At 36.7% G+C, this 16,241-nt stretch overlaps 2 protein-coding genes across 6 annotated transcripts in view; both read left to right on the forward strand.

Annotated features, from left to right (window-relative positions):
- The window catches only part of LOC127938569 (flavin-containing monooxygenase 5), a 41,671-nt gene that overhangs the window by 12,530 nt on the left and 12,900 nt on the right, over nt 1-16,241 (forward strand). The window lies entirely within an intron of this gene.
- LOC127938570 (flavin-containing monooxygenase 5-like) lies at nt 747-14,360 on the forward strand. Of its 3 annotated transcripts, XM_052535279.1 has the most exons (10): nt 758-827; nt 4,790-4,952; nt 7,232-7,372; nt 8,034-8,222; nt 9,691-9,856; nt 10,006-10,148; nt 12,678-12,877; nt 13,012-13,367; nt 13,488-13,560; nt 13,631-14,360. In XM_052535279.1, the coding sequence occupies exons 3-10, from the start codon at nt 7,241-7,243 to the stop codon at nt 13,998-14,000; spliced, it is 1,629 nt and encodes a 542-aa protein (XP_052391239.1). In that variant the 5' UTR covers nt 758-827; nt 4,790-4,952; nt 7,232-7,240; the 3' UTR covers nt 14,001-14,360. The 3 variants fall into 3 exon arrangements, with proteins under 3 accessions (XP_052391240.1, XP_052391239.1, XP_052391238.1); XM_052535280.1 differs by lacking the exon at nt 4,790-4,952 and having other exon boundaries at nt 747-827; XM_052535278.1 differs by lacking the exons at nt 758-827; nt 4,790-4,952 and having other exon boundaries at nt 6,909-7,372.

A 16,241-nucleotide genomic window follows, 5' to 3' on the forward strand; every position in this document is an offset into this window, starting at 1 on the left:
GCACGCAGCCGACTTCAACTTCCGGTCGACTTCCTCGCAGCCTAGGCGTGACGCATGGTGACACGCTGCCAAGATGGCGATGGCCTGCTCTGCCTACTTTGAGCTTCACTCTTCAAGAACCTACAGATGATGTCACGGACACTACGTCCATGTTTTTATGCAGTCTATGGTGGAAATGAAGAAACTGTGGCACCAAACCCCCTCACGAAAGAAGAAAGTTGTCATGTTTACAACTGTGACGACAAGCACTTATAAGGACCAATTAAACACTGGAGTTTGCGAGAAATAAGTTTGCGTTAAAGAATCTTTAAAATATGTCCGAGAGTTTTACACACTGGTCTGTTGTGTTATTGTGGCGAAATTTCCACACCCCAAAATGTGATGCTAAATGCGTAAAATTGACATGCTGTTCTATTTTTGGAGAGGTGCACTTCAGGCTATGGTTTAGGATGTAGGTTTATGCATAGGTCCGACAGTATAAATCAGACTTAAAGGTCTCAATAGTATGAATACCCTTCTCAAAGGTCTGGCTGTGCAAGACTAAGGTCAGGTAGGGGTTTTGCAGTTTTGAACAAAACTTTAATAGACCAACCAATAAAAACTTTAGAATCAGCTGTGGGGCGGAGTTTTCAATGAAGTGTAATTTTTTTTTGGGGGGGGGGGGGGTTGCGTCTGTCAATGGAGAAATTGTTGGAAGCCACGCCCTATTTTGAATCCCCGCCCCATTTGGAGATCTCCAGGCTGCATTTAAACCCTTCTCTCCGCGCGCGTCTTAACAATCAAGCGCAGTGTACAGTGGAAGGACGCGCAGTTGGCAGACGGGACTGGTAAGATTTGTGACTTTTGTCGAATATATGAATTAAATACGTTTGTTATCACACTGACAATAAGGTTGGATTTGCAACAAGTGCTGCTATTTTGATAAAGGTAACGTTATAGCTAGATGATAGATTTGCATGAACCAGTAAAACTGCTGCTCTAGTAGAGCGGTTACAAACGTTATGTTACACAAATGTGTAAAACAGAGGAATAAAGGCAAAAATACATTTGTAGAAGTCTTTAGACTCGCTGTTCCTCAGTAATCTCTAGTTCGCTTTTTCAAAACTGATTTTTGTTCGTGTTCTTCACCGAGTTATTTTAGGAATGTCTCACGGCTGCACGTTTTTTTATCGACTGCAAAGCCCCTGACTTTTTAAACCGCATTCACGAGTGGAACGAGAAAAAAGTTTAAATTGAAGGTTCATTCCACACATTACCAATTTTTATTTAAAACTGATCCTACATAAGTTAACGTACATGGCGCCATAGCCGATATCCGGACTAACGTATTTTTTGTCTTCGAGGAGTAGCCTACACATAAAAGTTGTAAAATATTTATTTAAATATCAGTTACTGTATTATTAACGCTGGTGCTGACCGCTCGTCAATCAGTACGTTAACATGGACAACTCTTGATTTTTTTTTTTATACGATTAAGACTATACTCTGATTAAGAATCTGTGTAAATCGAGATTTAGCCCGTAAAGACATGTAAACATTAATCACATGTTAACCGTCGTGACTTTTCGCCGCATTTGCGACAGGATAAACACAAGGCAGGGGTTAAAAAAAAAAAAACCTCGCTGTGTCCGAGATCGCATAATTCCATATGCGAAAAACAGTATGCGAGTAGTGACCCAAATCATAGCATTCGAAAAACCGTACGTGTAAGTACCTTAGGACAAAACGTTGTTCATTGTGGTTAAAGTGTACCTGTTTAACATAATACAAGTGAACGACTGACTTGAAGGTTAATATAAGGTAAACCGATGAGACGATTTTTTGAACTGACTGTAAAAAATGTGTAATCATTAATACCTCAATGCTGTGCATTAGCTTGTTAACGCTGCTTTCTTTAAACAGACGCTAGTTAATTCAATGAGATAGTTACAAAACTTTACATAATTAAACCGATTTTATTCGTCTTTTACTACTGTTGATATTTTAAGAAAAATGTTTAACTTACATGGCAAACCATAATTGGCTCAGCTCGATCATCGATCCAATCATCACTAATCCTGATCTGATCAACACACCCTTGTTCTCATCCACTGAAGAAGCCTTCATGATTGGAAAGCAGAATTCTGTAATCAACGGGCTTAAGTATATCATTGAAATTAATCTCAACAACACACTCATTACATGCATTTATATTAGCAACTTCATTGATTTATGCTTTTTTTAAATTATAATATTTCCAGGTATTTACAGTAGCTGCTTTATCAGCTGCATAGTGCTTAAAGTGCCGCTATTATACCATTAAGGTTGCTAATATTGTTGTATGAGTCTCCTAAAACAGGTTTCGATGCATGCAAGGTAAAAAAAAACATGTTAGTTTGCTCAGAAAATAATTTAATTTTACCTAATTTCTAAATGATTCATAAATTCTCTAAACCCCTCCTTTCCATGAGCCCTCACTGCTGTGATTGGTCAGATGGCACAGTCATTTCTTATTGGTCCAGAGAGATCTCTCTGTGGCTCTGGATTGTCAGAAACGAAATGCTCAATTTCATGAGGGAATGACATCCCTGGAGACTTGTCAAAACATAGAAAAGATGGTATGGATTGTAGCTTACCAACTTGAGCCGGAGTCTGATGATGAAATTGTTGAAGTGTTTGATCAATATGAGACTGATTTGCAGGAGCTGGATATTTCTCAGTGTCAATCGTTGACAAGTTTGTTGTAAATATGAGATGTGATCAAACATTTACTCTCACAGCGTAGGATCTAGTGTCTTATCAAAATGTTAACCACGCAAAAATTTGTGGACGGGCAAGTTGGCGATGTTAAATGTGGATGGACAATGGACATTATGCAAATGTGTTACTTTGTGACGTAGAGCCGTAACAGAATAAGATTCAGTTTCCTTATGACTCGTTTAGGCTATTGAGAGCTGACTTAAAAAAAACAAAAACTTTATCTGTCGTGCACTGTCGGCTTCAGCCAGAAATCCTTATGATTGATGATGATCAGCTGACTTTCTCAGACCACATTGCTAAAACTGTCCGATCCTGCAGATTTGCTTTATTCAAAATTAAGAAGATCAAGCCTTTTCTTTCTGTCCAGGCAGCACAACTTCTTTTTCAAGCTCTTGTTCTGTCCAGGCTGGACTATTGCAATGCTCTCTCTGCAGGTCTTCCAGCTAGTTCTATCAAACCTTTACAATTAATCCAGAACGCGGCAGCAAGATTCATTTTTAATGAGCAAAAAGAATACACATCACACCTCGGATTATCAATTTGCAATGGCTACCAATAGCTGCTTGCATAAAATTCGAAACATTGATGTTTGCCCTGCAAAACTACCATTGGCTCTGCACCCATTTACCTAAATTTGTTACTTCAGACTTATGTGCCTCTAGAAGCTTGCGTTCTGCAAGTGAACGTTGCTTGATTGTGCCATCCCAAAGAAGCACAAAGTCACTTTTACGGACTTTTAAATGAAATGTTTCCTCCTGGTGGAATGAACTCCCCAACTCAATCCGAGCAGCTGAGTCCTTAGCCATCTTCAAGAATCTGCTTTAAATGCATCTTTATTTGACCCTCTAACTGTAACACTCACTATTCTATTCTAAACAAAAATCTAACTACCTTTCTAATCTTTTTGTATTCTATTCTCTTTTCATTTATTAAGTGTGTGTGTGTGTGTGTGTGTGTGTGTGTGTGTGTGTGTGTGTGTGTGTGTGTGTGTGTGTGTGTGTGTGTAAATATGTATATATAATATATATTATAGTGTTCCTGTAGCTCAATTGGTAGAACACCCTTATCAAGCGCGAGGTTGGGGGTTCGATTCCCCGGGAACACATATGTAAAAATTGATAGCCTGAATGCACTGTAAGTCGCTTTGGATAAAAGCGTCTGCTAAATGCATTAAATTAATTATATACATATATATATGTGTGTGTGTGTGTATATATATAATATACTCTCCTATATGTGTGTGTGTGTGTGTATGTCTGTATGTCTGTATGTATCAAACTAAAGCCTGTTTTTCATCAAACTAAAGCCTGTTTTTCAATTGGGTCTATTTGTATTACAAAAAATAAAAGTCTGATTTACTCAATTGTCAAAATAATCAGTAGATTATCAAAACAATTATTTAGTTAAAATATAGAAAAATAAAACTGCATTGTTTTTGTTTTTAAAAATAGTAATAAAATATTTTCTCATTCTAGTGAACCAAGTATCTGTATTTTGTCTTATCTCATTAGCTAAGTGCATTCAGTGATAAAGCTCATAAATCCGTAAAATAAAAGTGTATGATACAGCCTTCATTCTTCAGGTCAATCATATTTATGGAAAAAAATCTGTTTGAAAAAAGAAAGCAATAACTTTGTCATATCTTTTCAAATGTTAAAGTTGAAAGAGTCATTGCATGCTTTTGTGCTGCACTTTATTTGTGCTAGTTTATGAGAATTTGAACGATAATTACAAAATAGTTTAAGATATCTGTTTTAGTCATTGAAAACCAAAAAAAGTAGTGCTTAAAATCATGGAATTTAATTTGTTAGTTTCTGTATAAGCATCATTCAATGTAATTTATGATTATCGTAATTATCGCAATTACAATTTCAAGGGGAAAATCGACAATTATGACTTTTGACATAATTGACTTTTGTCATTATTGTGCAGCCCTAACACCTATAGATGAAGACTTGCATGTCTGTGAAATGGCTGAACATTCTTGATGGTTGTTTAAATCTTTCAACACTTAAGCTATGCTGTTTGATTCTCCCTTAACTTGTGTTAGCTGAGACCACCCTCTTCTGCGAGACTTCAGATACCCTCAAATTTTACCTAACAGGCTGTTTTCAAGATTATTGCCAGGGAACGCTGCTCTAACTATTAGGAACAGAAAAACATTGTTTTGGCATTTTTGAACGCTGAGGGCTTGAGACCATCTCCAATTGAAGGTAAGTAGGCAAGGGCCGATTACTATTTTCAAGATCTACCCCATAAATAAAGCAGCTGCTACTTTCTAAAATGTATTTAAATATTTAGAGATTTGTGTATTCTCCTGTGTTCATCACAGCATCAAATACTTAAATATTTATATTAATAGGCTTTTTATTTTCCATTTTTTTCTGGACAACATGCCCTAGATGTAGTTTGAAAGTGTTTTATTTATTGTGCATTTAGACTTTACATTTTGGTTTTTATTAGTTAACATTAGTTAAATCATTAGTTAACAAACTGCCAATGAAAACTTCTTCTGTATTCCGATATTTAGAAGTTGCAACTGTTATTTAATGAGCTAACATGAACTAAAATTATTTAAATTTTTTATTTATTTATTTATTTTTTACAAAGATTAATAACTTCTGTGTAGTGTTGTCAAAAGATACGGTACTTCGGTACCAAGTCGGTACTAAAAAAAGAAAAATGTCAAGGCACCAGGTTTCTTTAAGTACCGGTGGTACTGAGGACCCGGTCAACCCGGTTCTTGACACATACAGTGCTATGATTTCCACGAAGCAGAAAACGCGGACGAAATCTCAAAATCCTGTCATGAAAATTAAACTTACATCTTAATATGGACAGTCTCAGAATTTGTCAAAGTTAGCATAAATCAAATCAAATCTCCGAATAGACCAGTATCTGTAAATCTTAAGCCGCAAAAGTTGGTTGAAATATGAATCCTGCATGTTCTGCGCATCTCTGTGTGAGTGAATGAATGGCAGAGACGTGCGTGTTTGTTTACTACATAAATTGAAGCGCGTGACGCTAGCAGTAATTTCAGCATAAATACATAAACAACATCACCAGAACAGTTCTGATTCACTTCAAGCATTTTACCTTTTCATTTGAGTAACACCAGTGTTCGAATAAAAGTAGCCCGTCAAAATAAAAGTTCATTTTTACATAAAGGCATTGTGCTAGAAATATGACTTATTTAGTAGCAGTATCACATACATTCTACTACTGTTGAAAAAATTTATACGACTCTTTCTTTTCTTTTCTTTTTTGAGAAAGAAATCACACAATATGTCTTCCATGTTTTAATTTTAATAGCAAATCCTCTTTATTTACCAAAGAATAAAATGTTTAAATTGAATTAAGACTAATTAAATTTGGGTGAAACTTGTTTACTGTTTTTCATAAATATATTACTTGTACAATTTTTTTTAAACACAATAGTAAATAAGTATAAAGAATTGTATTGGCTTTATTTTTAGTGATAACATATATATTTTTTTTAATTAGCATATTTTTGTGTTTTGCTTTGGTACCGAAATTGGTACAGATTTTCAGTGGTATCGGTACTGAATACTGAAATGTTGGTACCATGACAGCACTATTCCGTAGCAAATGTAGCTATTGCTCATTGTGAATGTTAATGGTTAACTAATGAGGTCCTATTGTAAAGGTGATACCGATTAGTCTTTATAGTTCTTTTGCACTTTAATCTGTGTATAACTTATATATCTTTCTGTATTTATTGTATGTAAATGTTCAGTTATTTTTGTTATAAGAAAGTTATTTAACCTGTTATACTGTATCACCACTTTTGTAAAACTAAATTTAAATACTGTGATAATACAGTTTACCATGATAAAAGCATTAGCAATTAACCGCAATAGGAAAGTTTGATACCCGCATATCCATACAAATTCAACTGATAATAATGATTTAAAACGCAGCTACTGGATTCATGAATATTAATCAGGCTGTGTGTGTTTGCTCAAATTGATTTGATAAAATCAAATCAAGAGCGATAATAGGCCAGCGCCTTAGTTCTGCCTAATACCGGTGAACCCGGCAGTTCTTAAAAGCTGAAGCACTCTAAAGGAACTCCATTATTTTTCCAGGAAAATACAACATAGTTGTATACAGAATATAGTTTACATATAGCACATTAATTCTGCATGGTATGGAAGACTCTCTTGCTTTGTCTCTCTCTTTGCTTGTGAGGGGGGAAAAAAGCAAAGTGAAGGCGAATCCTGTGACTTCACACTAACGTTTATGGTACGTGAAAGACAGGTGCGTTGCTTATCCATGGAGATAAACTGAAAGAAAGAAAAATCACAGATCACTTTACTGGGAGAGAACTCTGAAGCACTCAGAGTGTTCTGTGTGTGAAAATATGTGCTTAACTTATACTCGGCCTCTAACCACTGATCTATAAATACTGTATGATGTGCATTTTCACCATTTGTTTTCTTCAAGTGATTGTTCCATGTTTCCTGTGCAGACTCGCAGCATGGCTAAGCGTGTGGCTGTGATTGGAGCAGGCAGCTCTGGACTGACCTCCATCAAATGCTGCTTGGATGAAGGGCTGGAGCCTGTGTGTTTTGAGAGCAGTGATGATATTGGAGGACTCTGGAAGTTTAAGGTTGAAAATGAATTAAATTCAGCTCAACAATAAAGGCGAAGTGTGTCATTTCTGTGCCATACATGGTACCAAAGTGATTTGGAAAATGACTGATATAATAAGTGATTTTTAACACTGTAATTCTAATCGATACAAGATCAGGTGCCAGAAGACCTTTGCTTAATTTATACACTATCATTTTTAATTCAATATTCTTTGTAATATTTTGGGGTAGATCATGTCTTTTGAAAGAAGTCTCTAATGCTCACCAAGAGCATCCATTTTCAGCAGCCATTATTTCAGTCTTCGGTGGAAAAGAGATTTTTGTGGAAACCATGGTACGTTTTTTTTTTAATGATTTTTTTTTTTATGAATAAAAATAAAAAAAAACAGCATTTATTTAAAAGATACATATTTTTGTAAAGTTATACATTTCTTTACTGTCACTTGATCTAAATTATTTTTAGATCAACTCCAACTTTTTGAACAGTAGTGTACATTAAGTAATTCATAATCGTTTACCAAAAGATTACTTTATGGTATTTTATGATTACTTTGGTAGAGTATTTTAACATTAAACAATATTACACACTTCACCTTTAAACAACACTTTTAATGCTCATTATGTTTTATCTTTTAGTGAGTTCAAAGTCATTGACTGTGTTTCTATGTTCGTGCACAGGAACAACCAGAGGAAGACCGTTGCAGCATTTATCGTTCTGTCGTAGTGAACACCTCTAAAGAGATGATGTGCTATAGTGATTTCCCCATGCCAGATCATTTCCCCAACTTTGTGAACAACTCTAAGTTAATGCAGTACTTCAGACTCTATGCCGAGCATTTTAACCTGCTCAAACACATTCACTTTCAGGTAATAAACACCATAACATCACGTCCATTGAGATTTTCTAGATCTAAAGGAATAGTTCACCCAAAAATGAAAATGTTATGTTTATCTGCTTTCCCCCAGAGCATCCAAGGTGTAAGTGACTTTGTTTCTTCAGTAGAACACAAACTGAGATTTTTTTTAAACAATTTTTAATTAAATAACCTTTGGCTCATGCCAATACATTGTGTAAAGACACAAAACAGTCAGCAAGAAACTGAATAGTATTTATATATACTTTTAATTCACTGAATGTGGAAATTGCTTGAATTCTCCCAAGTGTGTCCTCCTGAGCGCGTTCTCCGCAGCAGATGCGTGAGGAACAAGCGGCAACCTCCCGCTTTCTCTCATGAAGCCAACAAGGAAGTGACTAAAACTGCAATTCATCGACTGGTTTAAAAAATGATTTTGGTCTAAATAGCTATGAGAGGTGAATTTTTTTTTTTTTTTTAATAACTCGTCTGTTTAAATTATATTATATAATTAAAAGAGTGGCCACTTGAGGGACAGTTGGTTTGCCGCTGCTGACACTGCCATCGAGCTAGGTGGGCGTGGCTTCAGCAATCAGCTCCCGCCTTTTTGCCTATTTTTGATTGTCCGGGAGAGTCGCATGGTGACGCGCTGCCAAGATGGCAATGGCTCACTCTGCCCAACTTGAGCTTCAATAATGGTCTTCAGGAGTATATGATGTGGAGGCTGCTGCTGCTTGCTTTATGGCGGATCGTAGACTTATAAATGCATTACCGCCTATCTCTCAAGTGGACCATTGCCACTCCCAATTGAGATTGTAGATACTGTCCATGGTCTTGAGAGATAGGTGGCAGTCAGGCGCTCATAAGTCTGTGATCCTCCATAAAGCAACAAGAAGAAGCCTCCTCAAGCACCTGCTGCGGAAGACGCGCTCAGAGTTCATACAGTTTAGATGTTCAGATTAGATTAGATGTTTAGAATCAGTGGATGCCCTGGGGGAAAGCAGATAAACATAAAAATTTCATTTTTGGGTGAACTATCCCTTTAAAACGGAGGTGCCCAATCCTGCTCCTGGTGATCGAGTGTCTTGCATGGTTCAGCTCCAACCCTAATCAAACACACCTAAAGTAACTAATTAAGGTCTTCAGGACCAATTGAAAATTAAAGGCAGGTTCATTTAATTAGAGTTGGAGCTGAACTTTGCAGGACAGTCGATCACCAGCAGCAGGATTGGGCACACTTTTTTTAAAACCTTATTGGTCCTGGCATACATACCTTTCAACAAATCTGATTTAAAGGTTCAAGCCTGGGACTGTTAGACAACATTGATGTTTCAAGAACACATAGTGCTTGGGAAAATGATTCTCACATAATTGTTTATATTATTGTGTGTATTTTCTTTGGATCTATCGTATGTTTCGAGTATTCTCTTTATAAAGATGAGAGGTAGCATTCAGGCTCTATGTGGTTTGGTGTATTTCAGACCACAGTTCGCAGTGTGAGACAAAGGCCTGATTTCTCTAACTCTGGTCAGTGGGAAGTGGTGACCATGGGCAGAGATGGACGAGAGGAGACACATGTGTTTGATGGTGTGCTAGTGTGTTCAGGACACTACACACAGCCCATCAAACCCCTCTCAGACTTCCCAGGTGCTCACCTGATATCGGTCATCATAATACAGCATTCAACACTGTGTATAACTAATTCCCTGCATGGCTCTATACATATAATGGATTTGATATGTATTTGTACACATTAATATATTGTATAACTTTTACTGTAATTTTGTGTGCTGCAGGTATTGACACGTTCCCAGGGACAATAATTCACAGTTGGGAATATAAGGACCCTGATCCTTACCTTGGAAAGAGAGTTGTTGTTCTTGGGATTGGGAATTCTGGTGGAGACATTGCTGTGGAGCTCAGCAGAGCATGTGAGAAGGCAAGAGAGATTTAATGGTGTAATATCTAATATTGATCTTTAATCTATTTTTAGGTTCTTGGCTGGGTAAAAATAATTTATGATGTGATTAGAGATTGAATGATAGGTGCTGTTTTGATGACTTGATTATTTACATTAAATCTGGGCTCAACATTAACGCTTGCCCAGGACAAGTGGATTTTGTGAAGGGACAAGTGAAAGAGAATTGTACTTGCCCGATTGGACAAGTAACCTGATCAAAGTTTTAATAACAAACAATAACTAGGGCAGCACCGAAACTTTGAGAATGATTCTAAATGTATTACTTTCAATTTAAACGTTGACTAATAATGGATGATGTATTGAAAGTATCGAGGTCGCGTCAGTTGAGGCTCCTGCAGCGCAACAGCATGCACAAAAGAAACAAACGTGAACAAACATACTATGATAGAAAAAAAAATTATATACATGTATATATTTTATTAAATTCTTGTAACATCAAATGACCAAGGCCCCGTCCACACGGAGAAGGAGCTTACCCCAATCCGATCTTTTTTTTTCCTCATCTCAAGAAATATCCACCTCCACACGAAACCGCAAAATGTAGTATACATGCCAGACCAGTATGTGGCGCTGTAATTCTGCCACAGAGATACACTAAAAACAGAGAAGACTTGGACTATGCTCGTAAACCTTGCGCGTGGTACACAAACGAAAATGGAACAATACATTTATTAATCAGTGTTAGTTAATAAAAAGACAATCGTTCAGTGTTTGTTCATGTTTTTGTTGCTGTTACGTGACGTAGAGGTGTCTGACTAGGGGGGAGACGTGGGCTGATGACGTCATCGTTTCTGAAAATATATGGATTAGTCGTCCAGACGAAAACGCAAAGACGGCGTTTTCAAATTTATCCACTCTGGGACCCGGTTTCAAAAAATAGTGGTTTCACCTTGCGAAAACGCCGGATCCGTGTGGACGGAACGCCTATCCGATAAAAAATGTGTGCGTATTCACAGAAACGCGTCTCCGTGTGGACGGGGCCCAAGAGTCATATTTTCCTGACTTTCAGCACAATTGCGAATGTGATATTGATTTTATACAACTTTAATTCAATAAACAAAGAATATTAACTGACTTAAATTATAGACCCATTATTGATAATTTTTGCTCCATTTTCGCTAACAGCGATAGTTCTAAACTATGCCACAGCAGAACAGTCGCGCAACACACAAGAGTCTTCCGTTACTGAATAATTTTGCATTTTTGAATGAGTCAATGACTCTGTGAGCTATTCATAAAGACAGTCACTTGCTTCATTTATTGAATGAATCAGCTGTTTGAACGAATGTTGAATCAGTGATTCACTCATTAAAACAATGACTTGCCACTACCTACTTGTGGTTTAATTTGTGGTTTAATTAATTCATATACAAAAGAATCATTGCATTTTTCCAACATTTCATAGTTGTATGTCAAAAAAATGTAAACAATCTAATAACTATGCATTTGCAATTTTGAGTAAGGAACCTCTTATCTTCATTAAACAGTCTGAGTAAATACATCTAAATGACACTTTCGATGTAGCTTCTCCGTTTCCTCTGCAGGGGAAAGATTTTGTTTGTTTATACTGATTTAATTTGAATGGTAACAACCATATACTGTCTTATTATTCTAACTTAATGTATTGATAAAAATTAAGAATTTTATGTATATGGTGATGTGATTTAATCAGGTTAGGAAAATATTGTCCTTCATAAAGTGAAAAAAGTGTAACGGCAATCAATTTAAGGCAAATATCACAAATATGCTAATTAAAGTAATACCAGATAGAGCGCTGATGAGACTAATGCTTCAGAATAAATTACATTTGAGCCAAAAAGCGAACAAACAATAAAACTTCTGATAGCAAAAGTTTCTAAAGTGGACTAATTAAGAAATGGAGAGCCATGTGAGACCGCTCTTTTCATTTCAAGTTACTTTTGGACTGAAGCAATGCAACACCCGCTGACTACAATGATAGAGCTTCAAAGATCTAAGACCATTTTGAACTCTGGACTCTATAACTCTGACTGGATTCTTCTGAAAAAAGAAAGTCATATACACCTAGGATGTCTCCGGGGTTTATAAAATGCATCCCAATTTTTATTTTTGGGTGAACTAACCTTTAAACGTACCTTTTTTTTATTGCAGTTAATTATACAGCAAGTTTACCAAATGGAAGCGATTCAATCAACTCCAAATGGACTGTCAAGTCACATCCCTACTTTTTTTTTGGGTTCACTTTGGTTTGTTTGTTTGAGATGCTCACTGATTTGTCACAATAGGGGGGAATAGATTATCATAATTTCAGGCTAGCTGCTAACTCAGTGCACATTGTGTTCAAACTCTGTGTCCATATGGCTTATTTTTAACTCCATTTCACTCCCTCAGTTCTGAATATATCTTTTGGTTCTCATTTAATATTCTCCTATTTTGACAAGCCTAAATTCACTCTAGTTTATCCACTAATTCAGTTTGCTTTGGTCTTCCTATTTCTCACTTTCTTAGACATTCCTGAGTACCCGGAAAGGTGCATGGGTCATAGGTCGCGTGGTTGATAGAGGGCTTCCTCTGGATATGATGATGGTCAGACGAGTTCGAGATCTGATTTACGGCCTCCTGCCTCGAGCTCTGCTCAACTTGATTTGGGAAAGAATCCTCAATCAGGGATACGACCACAAGCTGTATGGACTACAGCCTGTATACAGGTGAAGGGCCAAACCATGATCCTCAAGGACTCTTTCCATACTCATTTCATTGTTAATGATTAAAGTAAAGCCCTGATCATTTTTAAAATGACTCCTGATTCACAGTGACCTTTACCCTTGTTTTGTAATTCCAGGATCCTGGACCACTATATTGTTATAAACGATGACCTCCCTGGTCGCATTCTGTTAGGGGAACTGGTGATCAAATCAAATGTGCAGAAGATCCAAGGCTCGACGATTGTCTTTGAGGATGGGACTGTAGAAGAGAAGATTGATGCAGTGATCTTATGCACAGGATATGATTATAGATTCCCCTTCCTCCCCACCTCCTTAAGCTCTGGTTCTAATGGAGATCTGAAACTCTACAGAAGAATCTTCCCTCCATCTCTAGAACGTCCAACACTGGCCATCCTGGGCCTGTTTCAGACCAAAGGGTCGATCATGCCAGCTGTAGAACTACAGGCGCGCTGGGCCACCAGGGTCATTGCAGGTAATGAGCAAGCATAAGTCATTAAAACAAAATGGTCAAGTACATATAGAGAATCATATGAAACATTATATTTTTATGTGATTATGGGTAAATAAAATAAAAAACTTCCTGTTTTTCAAGGACTGAACCATCTTCCTCCAGCTGACAAGATGGATAAAGCAATTGAGAAAGATGTTCAAGCGAATTTAAAGAGGTAATTACATATTCACCTGAATGATCATCTCGGATAGGTTTTATTTTGAGTTAATCGACTATCTCTTCAGTTTCCCCTGTCCCAAGCTGGCTGCCCTTCAAGTGGACTACATTCCTTACCTAGACGCAATAGCAAAAGAAGTGGGCGTCTCTCCCAACATTGCTTCACTGCTCCTGACGGACCCTGCTCTTGGTTTGAGGGTTTTCTTCGGGCCGTGTTCTCCGTACCAGTTTCGACTGAACGGACCGGGGCACTGGAGTGGTGCCCGTCAGGCCATCCTTACCCAGTGGGATCGTGTGGCCAAACCCATGAAGACCAGGCCCATTCCAGAACATCCATCCTTCAGTTTATTTTTCTGGCTGGGCCTGTCAGGAGGGGCTGCATTGATTATTGCTTTATTGGCAATGCACATGATCCCACGGTTTCTGAATAGTGATTAGATCCCATAGATATAACAATCTGTTTTTGAGTAGCTCTATTTTGTGTTTTGCACTTTCACCTAAATATTCCCTAAAGGGGTCATGTGAAGAAATTTTTAGTGATGCGCACACATATGAGCTTCAAAACTCTGCATTTGAACGGTCATTAGCAAATACTTAAACTAATAACAAAACACACTTACAGTAGCTGATTCAGAAGTGCCAGATTGTCATATTAAAGTCAGAATTAACTCTTAGGTTCATAAAATGGTCATCATAAAATGCGTTGCTGTTCTTTAAGTAATATTAAAGATTCCTAAATGCATCTACTTTCAGAAGGCCAAATAAAGTGCTTATGCTTTGTTCTAGATACACACAGCATCTCCCTGACATGCTTCAACACTAACTGCGGTTATTGAACATTTGGGCGGCATTACACAAGTATTTCCACATAGTGATGTAGACATGTGGGGGTGTGTTTAAACTAGGTGTTTTAGGGGGGCATGGCAAAAGTTTTAACGTTTATAAAGAATATTTCTTTGGATTTTAGACTTTAGTCTTTGCAACTTTACAGATCTTCTTTATGTACCAAGAGCTTGTAACACTCCAGAGAGAAAGGAAAAATTGAAATCACATCATATGACCCCTTTAAACGGCATAAACACATTTCATTACACCAAATACACAATGTTCTTTTTAGCAACATCATATAAGACCCCTTCAATCAAATTCTTGGATTTCATTATAATTTATAATATAAGAAGTTATATTAAGTCCTTGTCAAACGTTATAAGACAAGTAGATTTTTTTTGTTCTTATATCTCAAAACCAATATTCTGCCATATTTCCAGACATAATTACCTTTTGTTTCTCCAGACAAATAGTAATATGTTTTGAAAATCATCACAGAAGTAAAGTGTCAGCATTTTGATCAATCAACATACTTTGTAATAAAACAGTAGAAGCCTGAGTCTGCCTGGTCTGGTATTTTGTGATTGTGAGATGAGATGGTGATTATTTCCATGTCTAAATAGCATTTAGATTCACTCTCACACACTCAAATATGACAAAATTATTTATAGTAGTGGAAAAATTTTGAGAACAGTTGTAGTTCTTCACACAAGTAAATATTCAGATTTTCCACAGAATAAATGTAAAATAATACTATTTTGACAAAGAGGCAAAAGAAAGCAAGACCTTGCTGTCGTATTTGTCTCCATTTTTCACTGACCAAATCAAGTGACAAACATGAATCCCTGCCTCTTTTACATTGACGTGTACACCGGGATGTGGCGCACTAATACAACAGACCGACATCTGACCCATCCACTTGTTTGGAGGAAGTGACGCATTGAGGTGGAAGCAGCATGTATTCTTATTGGAGAAACAGAAAAGTTTGATGGTGAACCAAATAACTCATACTGAGTTTTGATAATCATAACAGTTAAAATATTAAGAAGAAAAATATGGGGAAATTGCATTGAAAAAAGGAAGTTGGATCAGGTGTGATCATGGGTGAGATGAATTTGATCTGTATGAATGATAGAGGAGGTAAACAAATACATTAGACATGAGAACTGGTCAAGAAACGCTGTTAGATTTCACTAACAAAAAGTAGTTTGGGGGAATGATTAATTGGAAGGTATTAAGGAAATGTACTAGGCAGTGGTCATTTTCATATTTTTATTGAAATATGTATGAATAATTGTATAGAAAGAAATAAGAGAAAATAAGGGAGATAACTAGACTGAGAATGCCAAAACGGTGGAGGTTGGTTTAGACAAAAGAAGTAAGAAATGGAGATGACATAGATGCTATAAGTGAGAAAATGTAGCAGTAAGTAATATTGCTTCGATTAAAGGAAGAAGAAACACAAATGGTACCATGGTGGAATCAGGAGTGTGATGAAGCTATTAGAAGGAAAGGGAGAGCATACTAGAAAGTAAGAAGAATGCATAACTATCAAGATTTAATGGAATATAAGAGAGAACAAGCAAAAGAGGTGGTAAGAAGAGCAAAAAGGCAACATTGGAGAGATATATGTGACAGAATAGGGAAAAATACATCAATGAAAGAGGTTTGGAATATGATCAGAAGGATGGATGGAATAAAGGAGATAGAATATCCTGTTTTAAATGAAGGGGGAGGAAAACTGGTGAAGCAAAAATGTTTTGTTATTCGTTTGTAGAGGTAAACAGACTGACTGAAGAATTTAAGAGGGAAAGGGAGGAAATATTAAACAAGCATCTTCATCTATTGGAC

The sequence above is a fragment of the Carassius gibelio genome, chromosome A20 (assembly GCF_023724105.1).
Source record: "Carassius gibelio isolate Cgi1373 ecotype wild population from Czech Republic chromosome A20, carGib1.2-hapl.c, whole genome shotgun sequence".
In the NCBI taxonomy this organism is placed as follows: domain Eukaryota; kingdom Metazoa; phylum Chordata; class Actinopteri; order Cypriniformes; family Cyprinidae; genus Carassius; species Carassius gibelio.